Source organism: Trachypithecus francoisi, unplaced genomic scaffold, assembly GCF_009764315.1.
Source record: "Trachypithecus francoisi isolate TF-2019V2 unplaced genomic scaffold, Tfra_2.0 Lachesis_group15, whole genome shotgun sequence".
Classification (NCBI taxonomy): Eukaryota; Metazoa; Chordata; class Mammalia; order Primates; family Cercopithecidae; genus Trachypithecus; species Trachypithecus francoisi.
The window spans coordinates 90,030,749-90,048,486 of record NW_022681460.1 but is presented as its reverse complement, the minus strand read 5'-3'; the positions used below and the strand labels follow the sequence as shown (position 1 = coordinate 90,048,486).

At 35.7% G+C, this 17,738-nt stretch overlaps 1 protein-coding gene across 2 annotated transcripts in view; it reads right to left on the bottom strand.

Moving 5' to 3' along the window:
* ME1 (malic enzyme 1) overlaps positions 1-17,738 on the bottom strand; it is a 216,267-nt gene that overhangs the window by 112,837 nt on the left and 85,692 nt on the right. For both annotated transcript variants that reach the window (XM_033235546.1, XM_033235547.1), the window contains exons 4-5: positions 7,208-7,283; positions 1,326-1,487 (exon numbers count right to left, since the gene is read on the bottom strand). In XM_033235546.1, the coding sequence (XP_033091437.1) occupies positions 1,326-1,487; positions 7,208-7,283 (238 nt within the window). The remainder of the gene's footprint in view (positions 1-1,325; positions 1,488-7,207; positions 7,284-17,738) is intronic.

Below are 17,738 nucleotides of genomic sequence, written 5' to 3'. Positions count from 1 at the left end.
AGCAAGACTCCTTCCCCCCCAAAAAAAAAAATCAAAAAATAAGAAATAAACTATTTTATGTCAATGCAACTTTATCACAGAACAATTTTTAAAATATATTTTTAAAATAAAGTAGAAATATATTTATTTTATTTTAATTTAAATTTTTTAGAGCAGGCTCTCACTCTGTAGCCCAGGCTGTAGTCCAATTGGATAATCATGGCTCACTGCATCCTGAACCTCCTGAGTTCAAGCAATCCTCCTACCTTTCAGGCTCCTAAGTAGCTAGGACTGTAGGTACACACCACCTCTCCTGGCTTAAAGAGGAAATGTTAATGTTCAATGTATACACACAATTTTAGGACAATTGTTTAAAGAGGTCAAGAAGCCAGCTTTGATAATTTCTAAGCCATTTCTATTGGTATCAGAAAAGAAAATGCCAGATAAGCATTGTATTTTTATCAAAATGTATCCTTTGATAAAGGTTAAGTGAGCATTCACGTACAGATCAAGTTAAATATTATAATCTTGTATGTGTAGGTTAAAAACATAACTGTTTGAGTCACTACTGTAAATATATTTTTGTTCATGCAAAAATATATTTCACATTACTTACAGATCAAAAGTTTTAACTTCAATTGTTTTAGAAGGAGACAAAGAAAATAAACATAATGCATGTACGTATTTGTGTTATGGTCTTATTTGATGATATATCTGCTTGGGACCTAGGTCTGAAATTTGTAAATAACTTTTTAAAAGTTCATCCTTAACTGACTATTATCTTTCATTTCTATTTCAGAGAATTCTACATTTAACTTCTAGTATCCAGTTAGCTAACTAATCCTAAATATTAGCAGTAAAGGATGAGCAAAAAAAAGTAGTACTTAACATATGACTTTAAGATTCTAAAATATAAAGTCATGAATGAGAAAAGTTAAACTCCGAATGATCTACTTTAGGTTCAGTATAGTTTTTAAAACAAGAATATTTCAGACTGATTAAATTTAATAAATCCTGTGGGATTAGTTCCTATATAATAAAAAAATAATAATTTTTAAAACTATTGTCTTAAGGTAAAACATATACTCTATAGAATAATGGTGAAAATACATATCAAAGCAACATGAGGCACTAGGGAAGCCGATAAGAGATTAATCACGTTATAAAGATGGGAAAAGGAGAACAGGAGAAGTAATTTTTTTTATAATACTAAAGGGAGATTTGGAGAGAGAGAGAACCAGACAAAAAAGAATGAATTTTATGAAGTTCCTGGAATAAGTTCAAAATGCAAGAATTTATGCCATTTTTAAAGGTACATAGCTGCCTTATAGACGTAAATTATTTACCTCATTTTCGGTTCCCACATCCAGAATGACAGGCAGACATTTTTGAGGATTCATCCCTCCGCAAGCTGTATATAGAGCCAATTTACCCACAGGGATGCCCATGCCATTACAGCCAAGGTCTCCCAAGCCAAGAATACGCTCTCCATCAGTCACCACAATGGCCTAGAAGAAAAAGAAAAATTACCTATTAACAGGTTTTCACAAATCCTGAGACACAATTTCTGACTCTACTTCTGAAGTAACTACTAGTGAAATATTAAGCTGTTAAAAAAACATAAATTAAATATATATGAAAAAGATTTTATAAATTGTAATTGTGGAAGAATCGGGTGAAGAAATGAACTTGATTTATAAATATGCTTAATTAGGTTATTGAAAAAAGAAGGGCATGTGTGCATATAAAGATTCAAACATACCAAATAACTTAAGTTTTCAATCAAGAGGAGCAAGTGGGTAAAGCATAAGGAAATAAGAGCTCACACCAGGAACCAAAAGAAGGTGGTTTTGAGCAAGAGTGTCCTTAGTAAACTACTGCATAGTTACTGAAGAGATTGAGGAGGTTACACCTCTGCCCTAAATGCTCTGATCTTTAGTTTATGCATCCTGGCACTATCCTCCTATTTTTACAACAATCTGACCCATTCTCCTTAACTCCTATAATCACTTGATATCTTTGAAACATGTCCAGTACAGTCTGCTACTTCTCTTACCTGAACATTTTCCACTAGACTTAACGAATTTTGTCTCCTTCCTCCCTCCCTCCCTCCCTTCCTCCCTCCCTCCCTCCCTCCTTCTTTCTTTTTCTTTTTCTTTTTTCCGAAACAGAGTCTTGCTCTGTCACCCAGGCTGGAGTGCAGTGGCGCGATCTCAGCTCACTGCAACCTCTGCCGCCCAGGTTCAGGCAATTCCTGTCTCACCCTCCCGAGTAACTGGCATTACAGGCGCTCACCACCACGCCTAGCTAATTTTTGTATTTTTAGTAGAGACAGGTTTTCACTGTGTTGGCCAGGCTGGTCTCAAACTCCTGACCTCGTGATCCACCCGTCCCAGTCTCCCAAGTGCTGGGATTACAGGCATGTGCCACCACCATGCCCAGCCTGCTTAGTTTATTTCTAATTAACTTGAATATTTATGAAGCATATACTTTAATCATGTGGATATTTTAATTCGATGTAATTTGATATCATTATTGAACATCTTTGTGATTCATGTCAATTATATGAATTTAAACAAAACCAATCTTATGAAATACAATTTATTAGTCTACAAACTGCTACACTCATCATATTCAGAGAAATGTGGGAAAATGTCAGTTATTTGGCCTTGGGTGAATTTAAGCTTCTGTTTCTTATTGGTAAATTGGGAGTAATAAATGTACTTTTCAGAGTAGCTGTATGAAATTGGGAACCGGGTCTTTTTGCTTACCACTGTACATCAGCACCTAGTACAGCATTTGGCACACAGTAAACAATCAACAAATATTAGTAAATTGAATAAAACTATGATTACATAAAATGAAATCATGATAGATAAAGAACTTACCACAGTACCTGGTACATTACAAATTCTTAAAAATTTATAGCTATTATTACTATTATTTCATCAGAGCTTATTATAAAGTCATAGCATTTTAGAAGTAAAGAGAAATCTAAAGTATATTCCATCTATTCCTCTTATTTTATAAATTAGGAAACTGAAAAATCAGAGAACTGAAATAATTTGCCTAAGGTGATTTACTTGGTTAATATCAAAGAACCAGAAACCCACATATGTTAATTCCTAGTACAGTGCTCTTTTCACCATACCACATTGCAGAATATATTTTTAAATATATTTCTAAGATATTTTATTTAATTTCCTGTTCACCTATATTATTCAGCTCTTGAAAAACTGTCTTAAAAGCAAATACACTTGGGAGGCAGGTGAAAATCATTTTTGCATATTCTATACATTTGTCTTTGGAAGATTTTTCATGTCAAATAGCAATGGATCAATATGTGATGCTCTTTTGGAGGAAGCAATCCGATACTACTGGGTTAACTTAGCCCTGATTTAAGGTAAAAAAGATAAATACTGCAGAGAACTATAACTTTGTTTTTTAAATTAAATTAAGGCCAAATTTTCAAAGTCCTAATACTTCTAAAGTGTATTTAACAGACAGTTTTATTTATTGCATTACCACAAATAGAGGTACTTTTACATATCATTGATACTGTATAACTTTTATGAATGTGATCTTTACATAGGTAAAGTCCATTTGGCCTGCCTATACTTACAAATATTTTTAATGATATGCTTTATAAGAAAAGTAATATTGTCATTTAGCTTAGTTAGCTTAGTCATTTAGCTTAGCTTAGTTATGACCTGAATAATAATTTATAAAATGCTTTCCAGATTTCATCAAAAGTGCTTAAACACAGAGAGGTGTTATTTGGTTTCAAAATTCTGAAAAAGGAATTTCAAGTGGCATACCTTTTCACTTATTTTTGATAGCTCATCTATGTTAAACTAAATATATGTCTTGAACATGAAGAAAAAAAAAAGGCAGGCCACTTGCGGTAGCTCACGCTTGTAACCCCAGCACACTTTGGGAGGCTGAGGCGGGCGGATCACCTGAGGTCAGGAGTTTGAGACCAGCCTGACCAACATGGTGAAACCCCGTTTCTACTAAAAATACAAAAATTAGCCGGGTGTGGTGGCGAGTAGCCTCCCAGCTACTCGGGAGGCTGAGGCAGGAGAATTGCTTGAACCTGCAAGGCAGAGGTTGCAGTGAGCAGAGATTGCACCATTGCATTCCAGCCTGGGCAAAAAGAGTGAAACTGTCTCAAAAAAAAAAAAAAAAAGTTCATTATTTCTTATTTCTTCATAACTTTTATTCCCTAAGTTCTTCTCTCAGAGTTATTTATATTATTTAATTACATACATATATATGAACACTTATATATGTAGTAGTTTGAGAAGTTTTTAAAATATGTTTTGAGACATTTGATATTTATGCTTTATTACAAACGTACATTTATGGCATTAATTCATAAATATTTCCATATAAAAGAGTAGATTTTAACAGTAAAAGAATTCTCTCAAAGAAAAAAGTTTTGTCACTTAAGTAGTTTATCACTAAATTAATATTCTCTTGCTTTTTTTTAACCTACTTTATCTCCTGCTTTAGAAAAATGAAGCAGTTGGATGTTTTCTATACAATAATTAAATCACAACTGCAGGATTAATGTCAGTAAGACAACTACAATTCTATCAGTGATGTCCATTTCTCAGAAATTAAATCTTCACCACTCTATACAAATTATTATCTAGGCATTACCTGAATAGAAACTTCTGTATGAAATATGCAGATTTCTGCTGAACACACAAAGATACTCTCCATGTGTCCTGTCTTCATTCCCTTCATTTAATTTCCCAAGGCCCATCCTCTTGTAGCCTACCTAAATGCAGAACCTTTGCATCTTTTCCTGCTTTCCTGAAACTACTCTAAAATCTGTTTCCAGTGAACCTTGTTCAAATATTACTTATACAAAGTGATTTCCGTGTTAAATATGACATTCTATTTTTTCAAATCTAAATCTTTTTCTGAATTTCAAAACCTTTTATAATAATTTGATTACCCCTTAAACAATCTTAATTCCACTATATTCCAATATTAACACTCAGCTTTAGTCAGGCCAGTGAATTTTCTTATTGTCTAAAAACACCCCATTCTCTTACTGAACTTGATACCTACATTCATCTGTTCCCTTCTCAGAGTAGTATGTTTTTCCCTTTCTAACTATCAAAGGTTGGATTTAAGTCCCGACTTTGCTATAAAAGTTTTCTTAACTATTCCAGCCTTCTCTAAATAATATTATCCTCAAAATGAATAAATAAGGCACTTATAATACCATATAGTTTGATTATATTTTGCCTAATAATTGACTTTATTTCATGGGTACTTTCAAGTATATAGGAGAGACCGTATAAGATATACTTATCTATCTTCAGCATTCTTTTACAGTCAATAGCTGCCATTTACTAAGTACCTACTATGTGCCAGGCACTATACTAAGATTTTTAAACAAAAGAGGGCATAGTTAGGGATAAGAACATTGGTAAGGGCCCAGTATTAAGAGTCCAAAGGATAAAAGTAGCCTATGAATAAAGTTAAAGATGCAGAGATCAGCTAGTTGGAAGAACAAGAAACATGGTGTGATAGCTTACTGCCTAGCTGTTATGATTACAGGGATATTGACTAGAACTCTCTACTGCAGAACTATTTCCTGTATTGACTTGTTAGATCTTTTTTGTTTTTTTGTTTTTTTTCTGAGACAGGGTCTCAATCTGTTGCCCAGGCTAGAGTGTAGTGGTGTGATCATAGCTCATTGCAGAATTGAACTCCTGGGTTCAAGTGATCCTCCTACCTCAGCCTCCCAAGTAACTGAGACTACAGGCATGCACCACCATTCCAGCTAATTTTTAAATTTTTTCTAGAAATGGAGTCTCACTATGTTGCCCACGCTGATCTCAAACTCCTGAGCTCAAGCAATCCTCCCACCCACCTCGGCCTCCCAAAGTGTTGGGATCACAGTCCTGAGCCACCACTTCTAGCCAACTTGTTAATTCTTTAAATATCCTTTAGATCCTGATTAAAAGTAAACATCCTTAGGTGACCAGACATTTATGCTTTATAGAATTAAGACGTTTTTTAGGATAGTTTCTAATACCAGAATCTGTGGATAACATGGTCTTGTTGATAGCAGAAAAGCTGAGGAAGCAACTTAGGTGGAGAAAGCAAAAAAAAAAAAGAAAGAAAGAAAGAAAATTGAGGACATTGGAAATAATAAAAACCACTTTAATTTACAAGTTTTCCTAGCATGAGCCCTAGAGCACCAAATTAATCAGTTATAGCCACAATATCTCAAATAGGAAAGATCACCCAGGCATGGTAGCTCACACCTATGGTTTCAATACTTTGGGAAGCTCAGGCAGGAGGACTGCTTGAGGTCAGAAGTTCAAGACCGGACTGAGCAACATAGTGGGACTTTGTCTCTAAAAAAATTAAATCAATTTTAAAAATATCATTAGTGGACTTACATTCAGAAGTTATACCTGAAGTGCCTTTGTACCACCAAAACGCATTGATTTATTCCATCTTGGTACTAAAAGATACCACAAAGTTGCTAGGCACTCAACAGAAAGGAAAGAGGGAACCAAAGGGAGAACAAACACTTCTCAACTCCCTTAGACAAGAAAGATGGCATAGCCCTGTGTCTAAGAACAGGGACTCAGAGGCCAGTTCTGGGGCCTGCATGGAGTTCCCATCACTATCTTAGGCTACTTTGTAACCCATCTGTGCCTTTCTTTCCTCAATCAATTATTATTATTATAAGAGTTAATCCATGTAAAAAGTCTCATTCGGAATGCTACCAAATGTCAGGTACTATTATTACTTTTATTTTCATTAGCTCACTTACAGAGGGAAGTCAAATGAGCTACTTAAAGTCATAATGACAAAAGAAATGAATTAACAGACTTTTTTTCTTGCCTACTTGGATTCCTCTTAGTGGATAATTAAACACAACAGATAGAATTTGAGGGTTTGCTTAAAGAAATTCAGATGCTATCACACATTCAACATTTATCATTACTTAGAATGGAGGTACTAAGAAATTAGATAGAAATAATAGGAAAACTTAGTATCTAAATGGCATCGGAATAAAATTAACCCACTATGTAAAAATCAAAGGGATATAAATTAGGTGATATTCACTAGAAAAGCTAATGAATGCTACCTGTTATCCCTATTATCATGAGAATTGTCAGTATGTTTTAAACTGTTTTATAGGACAGAAAAAAGAAAAAAGTTGCCATAACGGAAAAACATGAAAACCTACCTTGATGACATCTTCTGGCCATGCATTGAGAACCGAAGCAATATGCCCTCGATCGTGGATACTAATAAAGAGACCTCTGGCAGAAAAAAAAAAAAAAAGGAGTAGTTTACATTTACTTCAGGCCTGTCAAACTATCATGAATATCTTAAACATTTTCTCAAAGAACAATTTAATATATCTCAATTTTTATCAAACTGTTGAACATTATTTCCTCAAACAAATAAGGGGCAGGAACTCTTATAAGTAAGGGAAAAATTACTTGAAATAATATATTGATATATACAGTAAAGGGAAGTTTGTTTTCTTAGATATTTTAAAATATTTTTAAATTAATAAACATTCATTATTTTTATGTACAGAGAATTTAGATAGCATTATCAGTTCCACTCACAAATTCATTTAGAATCTGTCATGATATAATATACATAAAAGCACTTTGAAAAGCAACATGAAGCATCTGTAAACAGGCATTTTCAATGTATATTCCACTTAATCCATTTTCAACACGAAGATGAGAACATGTGTTAGAGATGGCTGAAGTGACCAACTAATGCTGAGCAGCTCTTTCATGTAGAGCTCACTTGATTTCTTTGATTTGTGATCTTAGTTGCCATTTGCAACTCTGTTATTTATTCTCAAGTCTTTAACACTGTTTGTCCCTCCCATTTCCTACAAAAGCTTAACAAGTAACTTCACAAATTAAAATAATGGAATTTAAAATATGTAAATGCCTTATCCTCATTTAAAAGTTTTGCTCTAGTATTGTTAAATATAACTCAGATATAAAGAACCACATACAGCTTAATGAATTGTTATAAGACAACCACCTTTCTACATAATATTCATTTAAACAGAATCTTGCCAGCTACCCAAAACCCATCCACATGTTTTCTCCCAAAGACTCTTCCCTTCTAAGTGTAACCACTATCCTCACTCTTATGGTATCACTTCCTTTATAGTTAATGTATTGTTTTATATCACCAAATCATAAACCTTCCATAGGCACTATGTTTAATTTGGTAGAGTTTCCCTCAATATGGATTTGGCTAATTAAATCTCTATCATATAGATTAACATGTTAATCTTTCTTCTGTATTCTTGGAAAATTGGTAATTGAAAATTGAATCTAGAAGCATAATCAGATTAATGTTCAATTTTTTTGGACAAGACATTTCATGGTTTGATGTTATCAGAAGGCACACCATATTTGGTATTCCTTTTTGTGATGTTAGCAGCTTATTTTGCTAAATGCCTGAGTTCATGAATTAATCTAGAATTACAAAATGGTGACATTCCAATTATATCATTCATATTTATTTACTGGAACACCCCTTTAAAGAGAAATTTCACCACATCTATGGGTATCCAAGGACACGGCTGATATAGAAAAAGGAAAAATGCTCGATTTTCTTTATCAGCATTTAAATTAAAAAGCTGGTTAACTAGATTTCTTCAGAAGTTTCCACTTAGTTGTTGTTGTTGTTGTGTGTATGGTTTTGTTGTTGGTTTTTGTTTTTTTTTTTTTGATCAATTTGAACTCACGGATTTAAACATATTTGATGTGTTTCAATCCATTATAGTTATTTTCCTTATTGATATTCATATTATTTCATCTTGAGCAAGTGAAAGACTTTTCATGCTGTCCCCTGAGTCCTTTTGACATGACTACAGAAGTTTTTGATGGCTTCCTTGCTCTGTTATGATCAAATGTTCCAGGTCTATTTTGAAAGTTTTCTGCCCCAGACCTAAAATGAGTCATTTTTCTAACCTGTTTCCTTGAGCAGAAAGTGGTTTTTCAAGAATACCATCTAGGTAATAGAGATGCCTACTGTTACTGATTGGCAAAAGCATTGTTTTAGAAAAATCACAAAAAGTGTTGATAAGATTTACTTACTATTTATGGCTGCAAATTTCCAACTGGCACTCTACTCTTTTGAAGTTTACCACTATGATGTCTTAGCAAATTTAACTTACTATTCTCAGAGAGGACAATTCTACATCTGCTTTCTCCTCACTCTTGCACACCTGTTCCCCTGTCATACTTTGTTGATAATCTAATCTTGAATTTCAACAGAAGTAGATGCAGTACGGTAAAAACTACTTCATCATTCTAATATAAATTCCACTAACCCATCTGCATCTTTTTTTTCCCCACAACTTCTGCCTTCCTTCCTGTTATAAGAGAAGAAATTTTCCTACCATTATTAAGGCCGTCCTCTTTGCTCAGGATCCTATCCCATCTCACCTTTCAAAGGCTTCACTCCTGTAATTATTCCATCTCTATGCTGCATCACTGCTTTTTCTACTGGAGTTTTTGGCACAAAAACCTGTGCTATATTATCCATCTTTTCAAAACAATTGGATTTTATCCCCTATTCTCCTCTGATTCATAGCAAATCCTTCAAAATATTTGCATATTCTTATTGCCTTGGTTTTCTACCACCTATTCTCTCTTCTATCTGTCGATAAGGCTTTTCTTCCTTATTTCTCCAAAGACAACTCTTACCAAGTCACTGATGATTCTCACCTCAGTGCCGGCAAAGGTCAGCTCTCAACTCCCATCTTATTTGACCTCTTGACTGTGTTTGACATTGTTGGCTTTCCCTTTTGTGAAACACTTTCTTTTCTGGCTGCTGAGATACCACATTTGCCTAGGTTTCCTCCTAATCACTACCTGCTTCTTCTCAGTTTCCTTTGCTGCCTCCTCCTCCTCTTCATCTTCTTAACGTTGAACTGTTCCAGGGCTCTGTACTCCTCTCTTCTCCAGTTATATTCACTGATGTAACTTAAGCACTCTCATGGTTGGTTGGTTGTTTTTGAGACAGTGTCTCGCTCTGTCACCCAGGTTGGAGTGCAATGGCACAATCTTGGCTCACTGCAGCCTCTGCCTCCTGGGTTCAAGCTATTCTCCTACCTCAGCCTCTCAGGTGGCTAGGATTACAGGAGCCTGCCACCACGCCCAGCTAATTTTTGTAGTTTTGGTAGACATGAGACGGGGTTTCACTATGTTGGCCAGGCTGGTCTTGAACTCCTGACCTCAAGTGATCTGCCTGCCTCAGTTTCCCAAAGTGTTGGGATTACAGGTGTGAGCTACTGCACTTGGCCTCTCATGGTTTTAAATATCATATTCATAATAGTGACTCTCAAACTTCTATCATCACCCTAGACTTCTCCTTGAGCTCCAAACTATAAATCTAACTACCTACTTAATTCTTTCTCATTATTCAATCTTCAACTAAAATCTTGGCACCTCAGACAGGCCTGCTGTGATAACAGTAGTCAGTGCACTTCTACCCCAACATTTTTATTACCTTCATAATACTTAAAAATATCTGGAATTATTTATTTATATATTCAACTGTTAACTGTCTGTGTCTTCCCTGGCATCATCACCCAGCATACATGTACACACAAAGTGGTAAGGTGCTTAAGTATACAGACTCTATTCTGCTTACATATGTAACCCCGATGCCTATAAGTGTGCTAGCAAGTAGTATGTATCCAACAATATGTGCTGACTTCAGTGCTGAAAAATAAGCCTTTTATAATCAAATATTATAAAGCATAGAAAACATGAAATAAATCCAGACTTATACTGACTCATTAAGTAACCAAAAATTATGTCAGTGATATAGGAAGATTACTGATGACTGTCTGATTCAACAAGAATATTAATGTACTAAGCTGACACTACATTATATCTTTTCATGGTTTTCTTGCTGTTTTATATGAATGTATTTTGTTTCTCAAAATTGATTAACGTTCTTTATAAGGTATATATTTCTTTCGGATCCTTGTCATAGTACAATGTGAGCCTATAAAATCAGCAGGATCTTAATAAATAATTATAAAATTAAAGTATTTTTGGACTTTTTAAAGAAGGCGCTTTTGTTGAATTATTAAGATGTTCTTGGCAATACACTACTTTTTGTTTGTATAAATTTAGGGGGTACAAGTGCAATTTTGTTACATGCATAGCTTGCACAGTGGTCAAGTCAGGGCTATTGGGGTATCCAATAATATTTCTCAGGAACTTGCTAGTTAGCCAAGGTTTTCCAAGTAACACTGGTTTCCGGAAATACCATTTTTTAAAATAAGAGAGACAATGAATTACACCAAAATTAACACCAATTAAATGCCAATGTTTATTATATCTGAGTTCAGCTTCAGGAAAAGAGTCATTTGGCCACCTGTAATCTCTTGCATTGAGTAGAGATTCATTCATAGAAAGAATTATTACTTCTGAAGAGAGCTCAACAAATAAAGGACCTGTAATGTCCCACCAAAACCAAGCATTTTGGGAGAGCTATTTATTTGCAAAAAAATTGAATGAGATATCCAAAAGTGTTTTGGCACAGAAATGACTCATACTTTCTGGTAGAGAGTTGGATATAAAACATTAATTTTCAACATATACATACATACAGCTGTAAAATAAAATGCTTAAATAAGAAAGGTATTTATCAACATTTTTAAATGAATGGAATTATAATAAATATCTTTTCTTTTTTTTTTTTTTTTTTTTTTTTTGAGATGGAGTCTCGCTCTGTCGCCCAGGCTGGAGTGCAGTGGCCAGATCTCAACTCACTGCAAGCTCCGCCTCCCGGGTTCACGCCATTCTCCTGCCTCAGCCTCCCGAGTAGCTGGGACTACAGGCGTCCGCCACCACGCCCGGCTAGTTTTTTTTTTTTGTATTTTTAGTAGAGACGGGGTTTCACCATGTTAGCCAGGATGGTCTCGATCTCCTGACCTCGTGATCCGCCCGTCTCGGCCTCCCAAAGTGCTGGGATTACAGGCTTGAGCCACCGCGCCCGGCCAATAAATATCTTTTCACCATCCCTGTTATTCTTGATCAATTTAAAATGTTTAATTTTAAACATGCCAACTAAAAATACTCATATTTTCATTCTTATTTGATGTTAGAACTAAGACAATTTTATAATATGAACTCCTTTTTCATATATACAGTTAAAACTTGTCTCATAACCTCTTCCTTCAAAACAGATTTGGGAGATGAGATAATATTTTTACTTCTTCATGTTATCTCAGATAGTATCCCTAAAAGTTTGTTTCATATCAAGATAAAATTCACCTTTGTATAACATGCAACCTTCTACTGTAATCATACTTGTCTTTCATTTTGGAAATAAGTTTGCGACCCTGATCCTAGATCAGTATAGGAAGTAGCCATTCTGAAATTTTCTTAATAACCCTCTGTTCCATTACAGAAGCCAATTTTACTATCTTTTGAAATAAGAAAAGTAAACCCCACATTTTTCACAAAATATGAGTATGCATTAGTGAGCCCTTCAAGTTAACCCAGTACTGAGTTATATACCAAAGGTCTGGATTGACAGAAAAAGAAGTACTAAAAAAAGCTAACTTCAAGTAAAATGTAGGTCTAAAGATCAGGAAATAGCTAGGGTAAAGATGCAGATTTAGGATAGATACGCCTAGAGTTGAAAGGAATAGAATAAATTATTAAAGGGGAAAGAAGAGAAGGCCAAGGAAAAAAACATTACAAATTAGTACCCACAACAAAAGAATAAGGTGACTAAGAATGGTCCTTGAGAAGAAAATAATCTAACAGGTAAGATAACCGGTGTTTCTGAAGCCAAAGGAAGTCAAGGGAAAAAAAAAAGTTAAGAAAGGATAGATCAATATGATCATTAAGTGCAGTAAATTCTTTGAATTCTTTGAAGTACATTACATAAAAATGTTTTTTTTTCCAAACTATGATTTAAATAGCCAACATGATGCCGCATCACTACCAAATGATGTAGTGCATTTCCTACAAATAAAAATATTCTCCTACATAATCTTTTTTCTTTTTAGAATGATGTATTATTTTTAATAAATTCGTATTTTCTATCATCAGTATTACTATTCATTGTAGGGTAATTTTTATGCCCAATGCTAATATGCTATGAGTTGGTAAAATTAATTTCCCCTAGGATTTAAATAACCAGATTAATAAATTGTGAGTTGTAGAGAGTCCTGGAATTGCCCGAATTGACATTAAAATATTTGTTTTGAGAAATGTATTTTTTTTACAGCATTTCATGGTCTTTTAATTTTTAAAAACTATACAATATGTGAAAGTATTCTTTTTTTTAAATTATACTTTAAGTTCTAGGGTACATGTGCACAACATGAAGGTTTTTTACATATGTATACATGTGCCATGTTGGTGTGCTGCACCCATTAACTCATCATTTACATTAGGTATATCTCCTAATACTATCCCTCCCCCCCTCCCCACAATAGGACCCGGTGTGTGATGTTCCCCTTCCTGTGTCCAAGTGATCTCATTGTTCAGTTCCCACCTATGAGTGAGAACATGCGGTATTTGGTTTTCTGTTCTTGCGATAGTTTGCTGAGAATGATGGTTTCCAGCTACATCCATGTCCCTACAAAGGACATGAACTCATGCTTTTTTATGGCTTCCATGGTGTATATGTGCCACATTTTCTTAATCCAGTCTGTCACTGATGGACATTTGGGTTGATTCCAAGTCTTTGCTATTGTGAACAGTGCTGCAATAAACATACGTGTGCATGTGTCTTTATAGCAGCATGACTTATAATCCTTTGGGTATATCCCCAGTAATGGGATGGCTGGGTCAAATGGTATTTCTAGTTCTAGATCCTTGAGGAATCGCCACACTGTTTTCCACAATGGTTGAACTAGTTTACAGTCCCACCAACAGTGTAAAAGTGTTCCTATTTCTCCATATCCTCTCCAGCACCTGTTGTTTCCTGATTTTTAAATGATTGCCATTCTAACTGGTGTGAGATAGTATCTCATTGTGGTTTTGATTTGCATTTTCTCTGATGGCGAGTGATGATGAGCATTTTTTCATGTGTCTGTTGGCTGTATGAATGTCTTTCTTTGAGAAGTGTCTGTTCATATCCTTTGCCCACTTTTTGATGGAGTTGTTTGTTTTTTCCTTGTAAATCTGATTGAGTTCTTTATAGGTTCTGGATATTAGCCCTTTGCCAGATGAGCAGATTGCAAAAATTTTCTCCCATTCTGTAGGTTGCCTGTTCACTCTGATGGTAGTTTCTTTTGCGGTACAGAAGCTCTTTAGTTTAATTAGATCCCATTTGTCAATTTTGGCTTTTGTTGCCCTTGCTTTTGGTGTTTGAGACATGAAGTCCTTGCCCATGCCTATGTCCTGAATGGTATTACCTAGGTTTTCTTCTAGGGTTTTTATGTTTTTATGTCTAACATTTAGGTCTCTAATCCATCTTGAATTAATTTTTGTATAAGGAGTAAGGAAAGGATCCAGTTTCAGCTTTCTACTTATGGCTAGCCAATTTTCCCAGCACCCTTTATTAAATAGGGAATCCTTTCCCCATTTCTTGTTTTTGTCAGGTTTGTCAAAGATCAGATGGCTGTAGATGTGTGGTATTATTTCTGAGGACTCTGTTCTGTTCCATTGGTCCGTATCTCTGTTTTGGTACCAGTACCATGCTGTTTTGGTTACTTTGACTTGTAGTACAGTTTGAAGTCAGGTAGTGTGATGCCTCCAGCTTTATCCTTGTGGCTTAGGATTGTCTTGGCAATGCGGGGTCTTTTTTTGGTTCCATATGAACTTGAAAGTAGTTTTTTCCAATTCTGTGAAGAAAGTCATTGGTAGCTTAATGGGGATGGCATTGAATCTATAAATTACCTTGTGCAGTATGGCCATTTTCACAATATTGATTCTTCCTATCCATGAGCATGGTATTTTCTTCCATTTGTTTGTGTCTTCTTTCATTTCACTGAGCAGTGGTTTGTAATTCTCCTTGAAGAGGTCCTTTACATCCTTGTAAGTTGGATTCCTAGGTATTTTATTCTCTTTGAAGCTATTGTGAATGGGAGTTCATTCATGATTTGGCTCTCTGTTTGTCTGTTACTGGTGTATAAGAATGCTTGTGATTTTTGCACATTGATTTTGTATTCTCCTACATAATCTTAACCAGAAAATTAATATTGTCACATTATCACCATCTAATCCTCAGACATCATTCACATTTCACCAGTTGTTCCAATAATGTCCTTCATAATAAAAACAGTAATTCAAAATGCTGTGCAGCATTTAGTCATCAGGTCTCTTTGGTCAATCTTATTTCCTCAGTCTTTCCTCGACTTTCATGTTATTAATATTTTTGAAGTTAACAATTTAGTGATTTTATAGAACCTTCCTCAATTTGAGTTTGCATGCTGTTTGCTCATAATTAGATTCAGATTACACATCTTTTGCAGTAATATTATAGAAGTGATGCTGGCTTTTTCTCACTGTTTACTATCAGGTGGTACCATTGCCGACTGGTCCTATTAGTGATGATGTTCACATTCATCACTTGATTAAAGTGGTGTCCTCCAGGCTTCTTTACTACAAAGTCATTCTTTTTTACCTTCATAGTTAACAAGTATTTTGTGAAAGATTCTTCAAAACTCTGTAAGTATACTGTTTCTTCATCCAACTTTTAATTTATTCAGATCAGTATGGGCTTATGGTTTATTATCTTATTCAATAGGTTTTAATTATTGCAAATATGATGTGTCTGATGGCCAAATCGTCCCAAATTTGCCAGAAGGAGGCCCTTCAAGCTGGCTTCTATGGCTTTTCAGGTATCCCGATTGTGATGGTTAATACTGAGTGTCAACTTGATAGGATTGAAGAATATAAAGTATTAATCCTGGGTGTGTCTGTGAAGGTGTTGCCAAGGAAGGTTAATATTTGAGTCAGTGGGCTGGGAAAGGCAGACCCACCCTTAATCTGGGTGGGCACAATCTAATCAGCTGCCAGTGTGGCTACAATATAAGCAGGCAGAAAAATGTGAAAAGAGGCTGGCCTAGCCTCCTAATCTACATCTTTCTCCCGCACTGGATGCTTCCTGCCCTTGAACATCGAACTCCAAGTACTTCAGCTTTGGAACTTGGACTGGCTCTCCTTGCTCCTCAGCCTGCAGCCTATTGTGAGACCTAATGATCATGTTAGTTAATATTTAATGAACTCCCCTCTCTGTATACGCATATATTCCATCTGTCCCTCTAGAGAACCCTGACTAATATAGATTTTGGTATAAGGAGTGGTTCTAGCAGAAGATAATATTAAGGATGGAGTTCTTTCATTGGTTTTGGGGTTTGGGGAGTTGGCTGCTTAATATGATTAGACCACAAAATGCTAAGGACTCTATTTCTAATAGCATGGAAAACACTGATAGTCCTTGGCATGAACTGTTTACAGAGTTATGCAAAATAAATGCATTTGACAATCTTGATTCATCACTCATGAGAGGCAAGGAGTTTAGTGACTCTATACCTAATAACTTTGACCCTATGTGAAGAACCAAGGACCATAATAAAGGTGGTTGGTTGCTCCTAAGTTCAGTGGACAAAGTGATGAAAGAAAAAGATGAGGTCAAATATTCTATCTCCTGGTTTCAGAAGCATATACTGAGCCTCAAATCTGCTAAGATTGCTCAGAGTGAGAGTCTTATGTCCTGTAAAGAAAGAGCTGAAATTGTGGAAAAACAGACACAAGCTCTTATTGTGCAAGTGGCTGACCTGCAACGAAAGGTGTATGCACAGCCTCGCCAGGTGTCTACTGTTAAAGTGAGGGCATTGATTGGAAAATAATGGGACCCTGCAACTTGGAATGGGGACGTGTGGAAGGACCCTGATGACTGGGGACACTAGTTTATAAACTGTGATGAACTTTTTTTGCCAGATGGAACAGCTTCCCCATCTCCATCAGTGGCAACATCCCCTCCTGGACCCATGCTGCTATCAGCCTTTCCACATTTGTCTGAGGAGATAAACTCTGTGCTGCCTGAGGCAACAGTGATGGCCTCCCCTGAGGCAGTTGCCAGGCAAGATAATGTTGATTCTCCTCAGGAGCCACCCCAACACCTCTGTTTGCTTCTAGACCTATAACTAAAGTCCCGGCAGGCCCCTACAGGTGAGGTTGAGAGTGTGACTCATGAGGAGGTGCACTACACTGGAAAAGAACTGCTTGAGTTTTCTAATTTATATAAACAAAAATCTGGAGAACAGGCATAGGAATGGATATTAAGGGTGGGGGATAATGGTGGAAGGAACACAGAGTTGTATTAGGCCAAATTTATTGATTTGGGCCCACTAAGTAGGGACTCTGCATTTAATGTTGCAGCTTGGGGAGTTACAAAAGGTTCTAATAGTTTATTTGCTTGGTTCAGGGAGTTACAAAATGTTTTAATAGTTTAGTTGCTTGGTTAGCTGAAATATGGATTAAAAAACTGCCCACTGTGAGTGAGCTGGAAATGCCTGATCTCCCTTGGTTTAATGTAGGGGAAGGGATCCAAAGGCTTAGGGAGACTGGGGTGGTGGAGTGAATTAGTCACTTTAGACCAACTCATCCCAGTAGGGTGGGTCCAGAAGATACACCCTTGACCAATGCCTTGCAAAATAGATTTGTGAGGGTAGCACCTATATCTTTGAAAAGCCTTATACTTACTCTTCTCTGTATGTCAGATCTAATGTGGGAACTGCCGTCACTCAA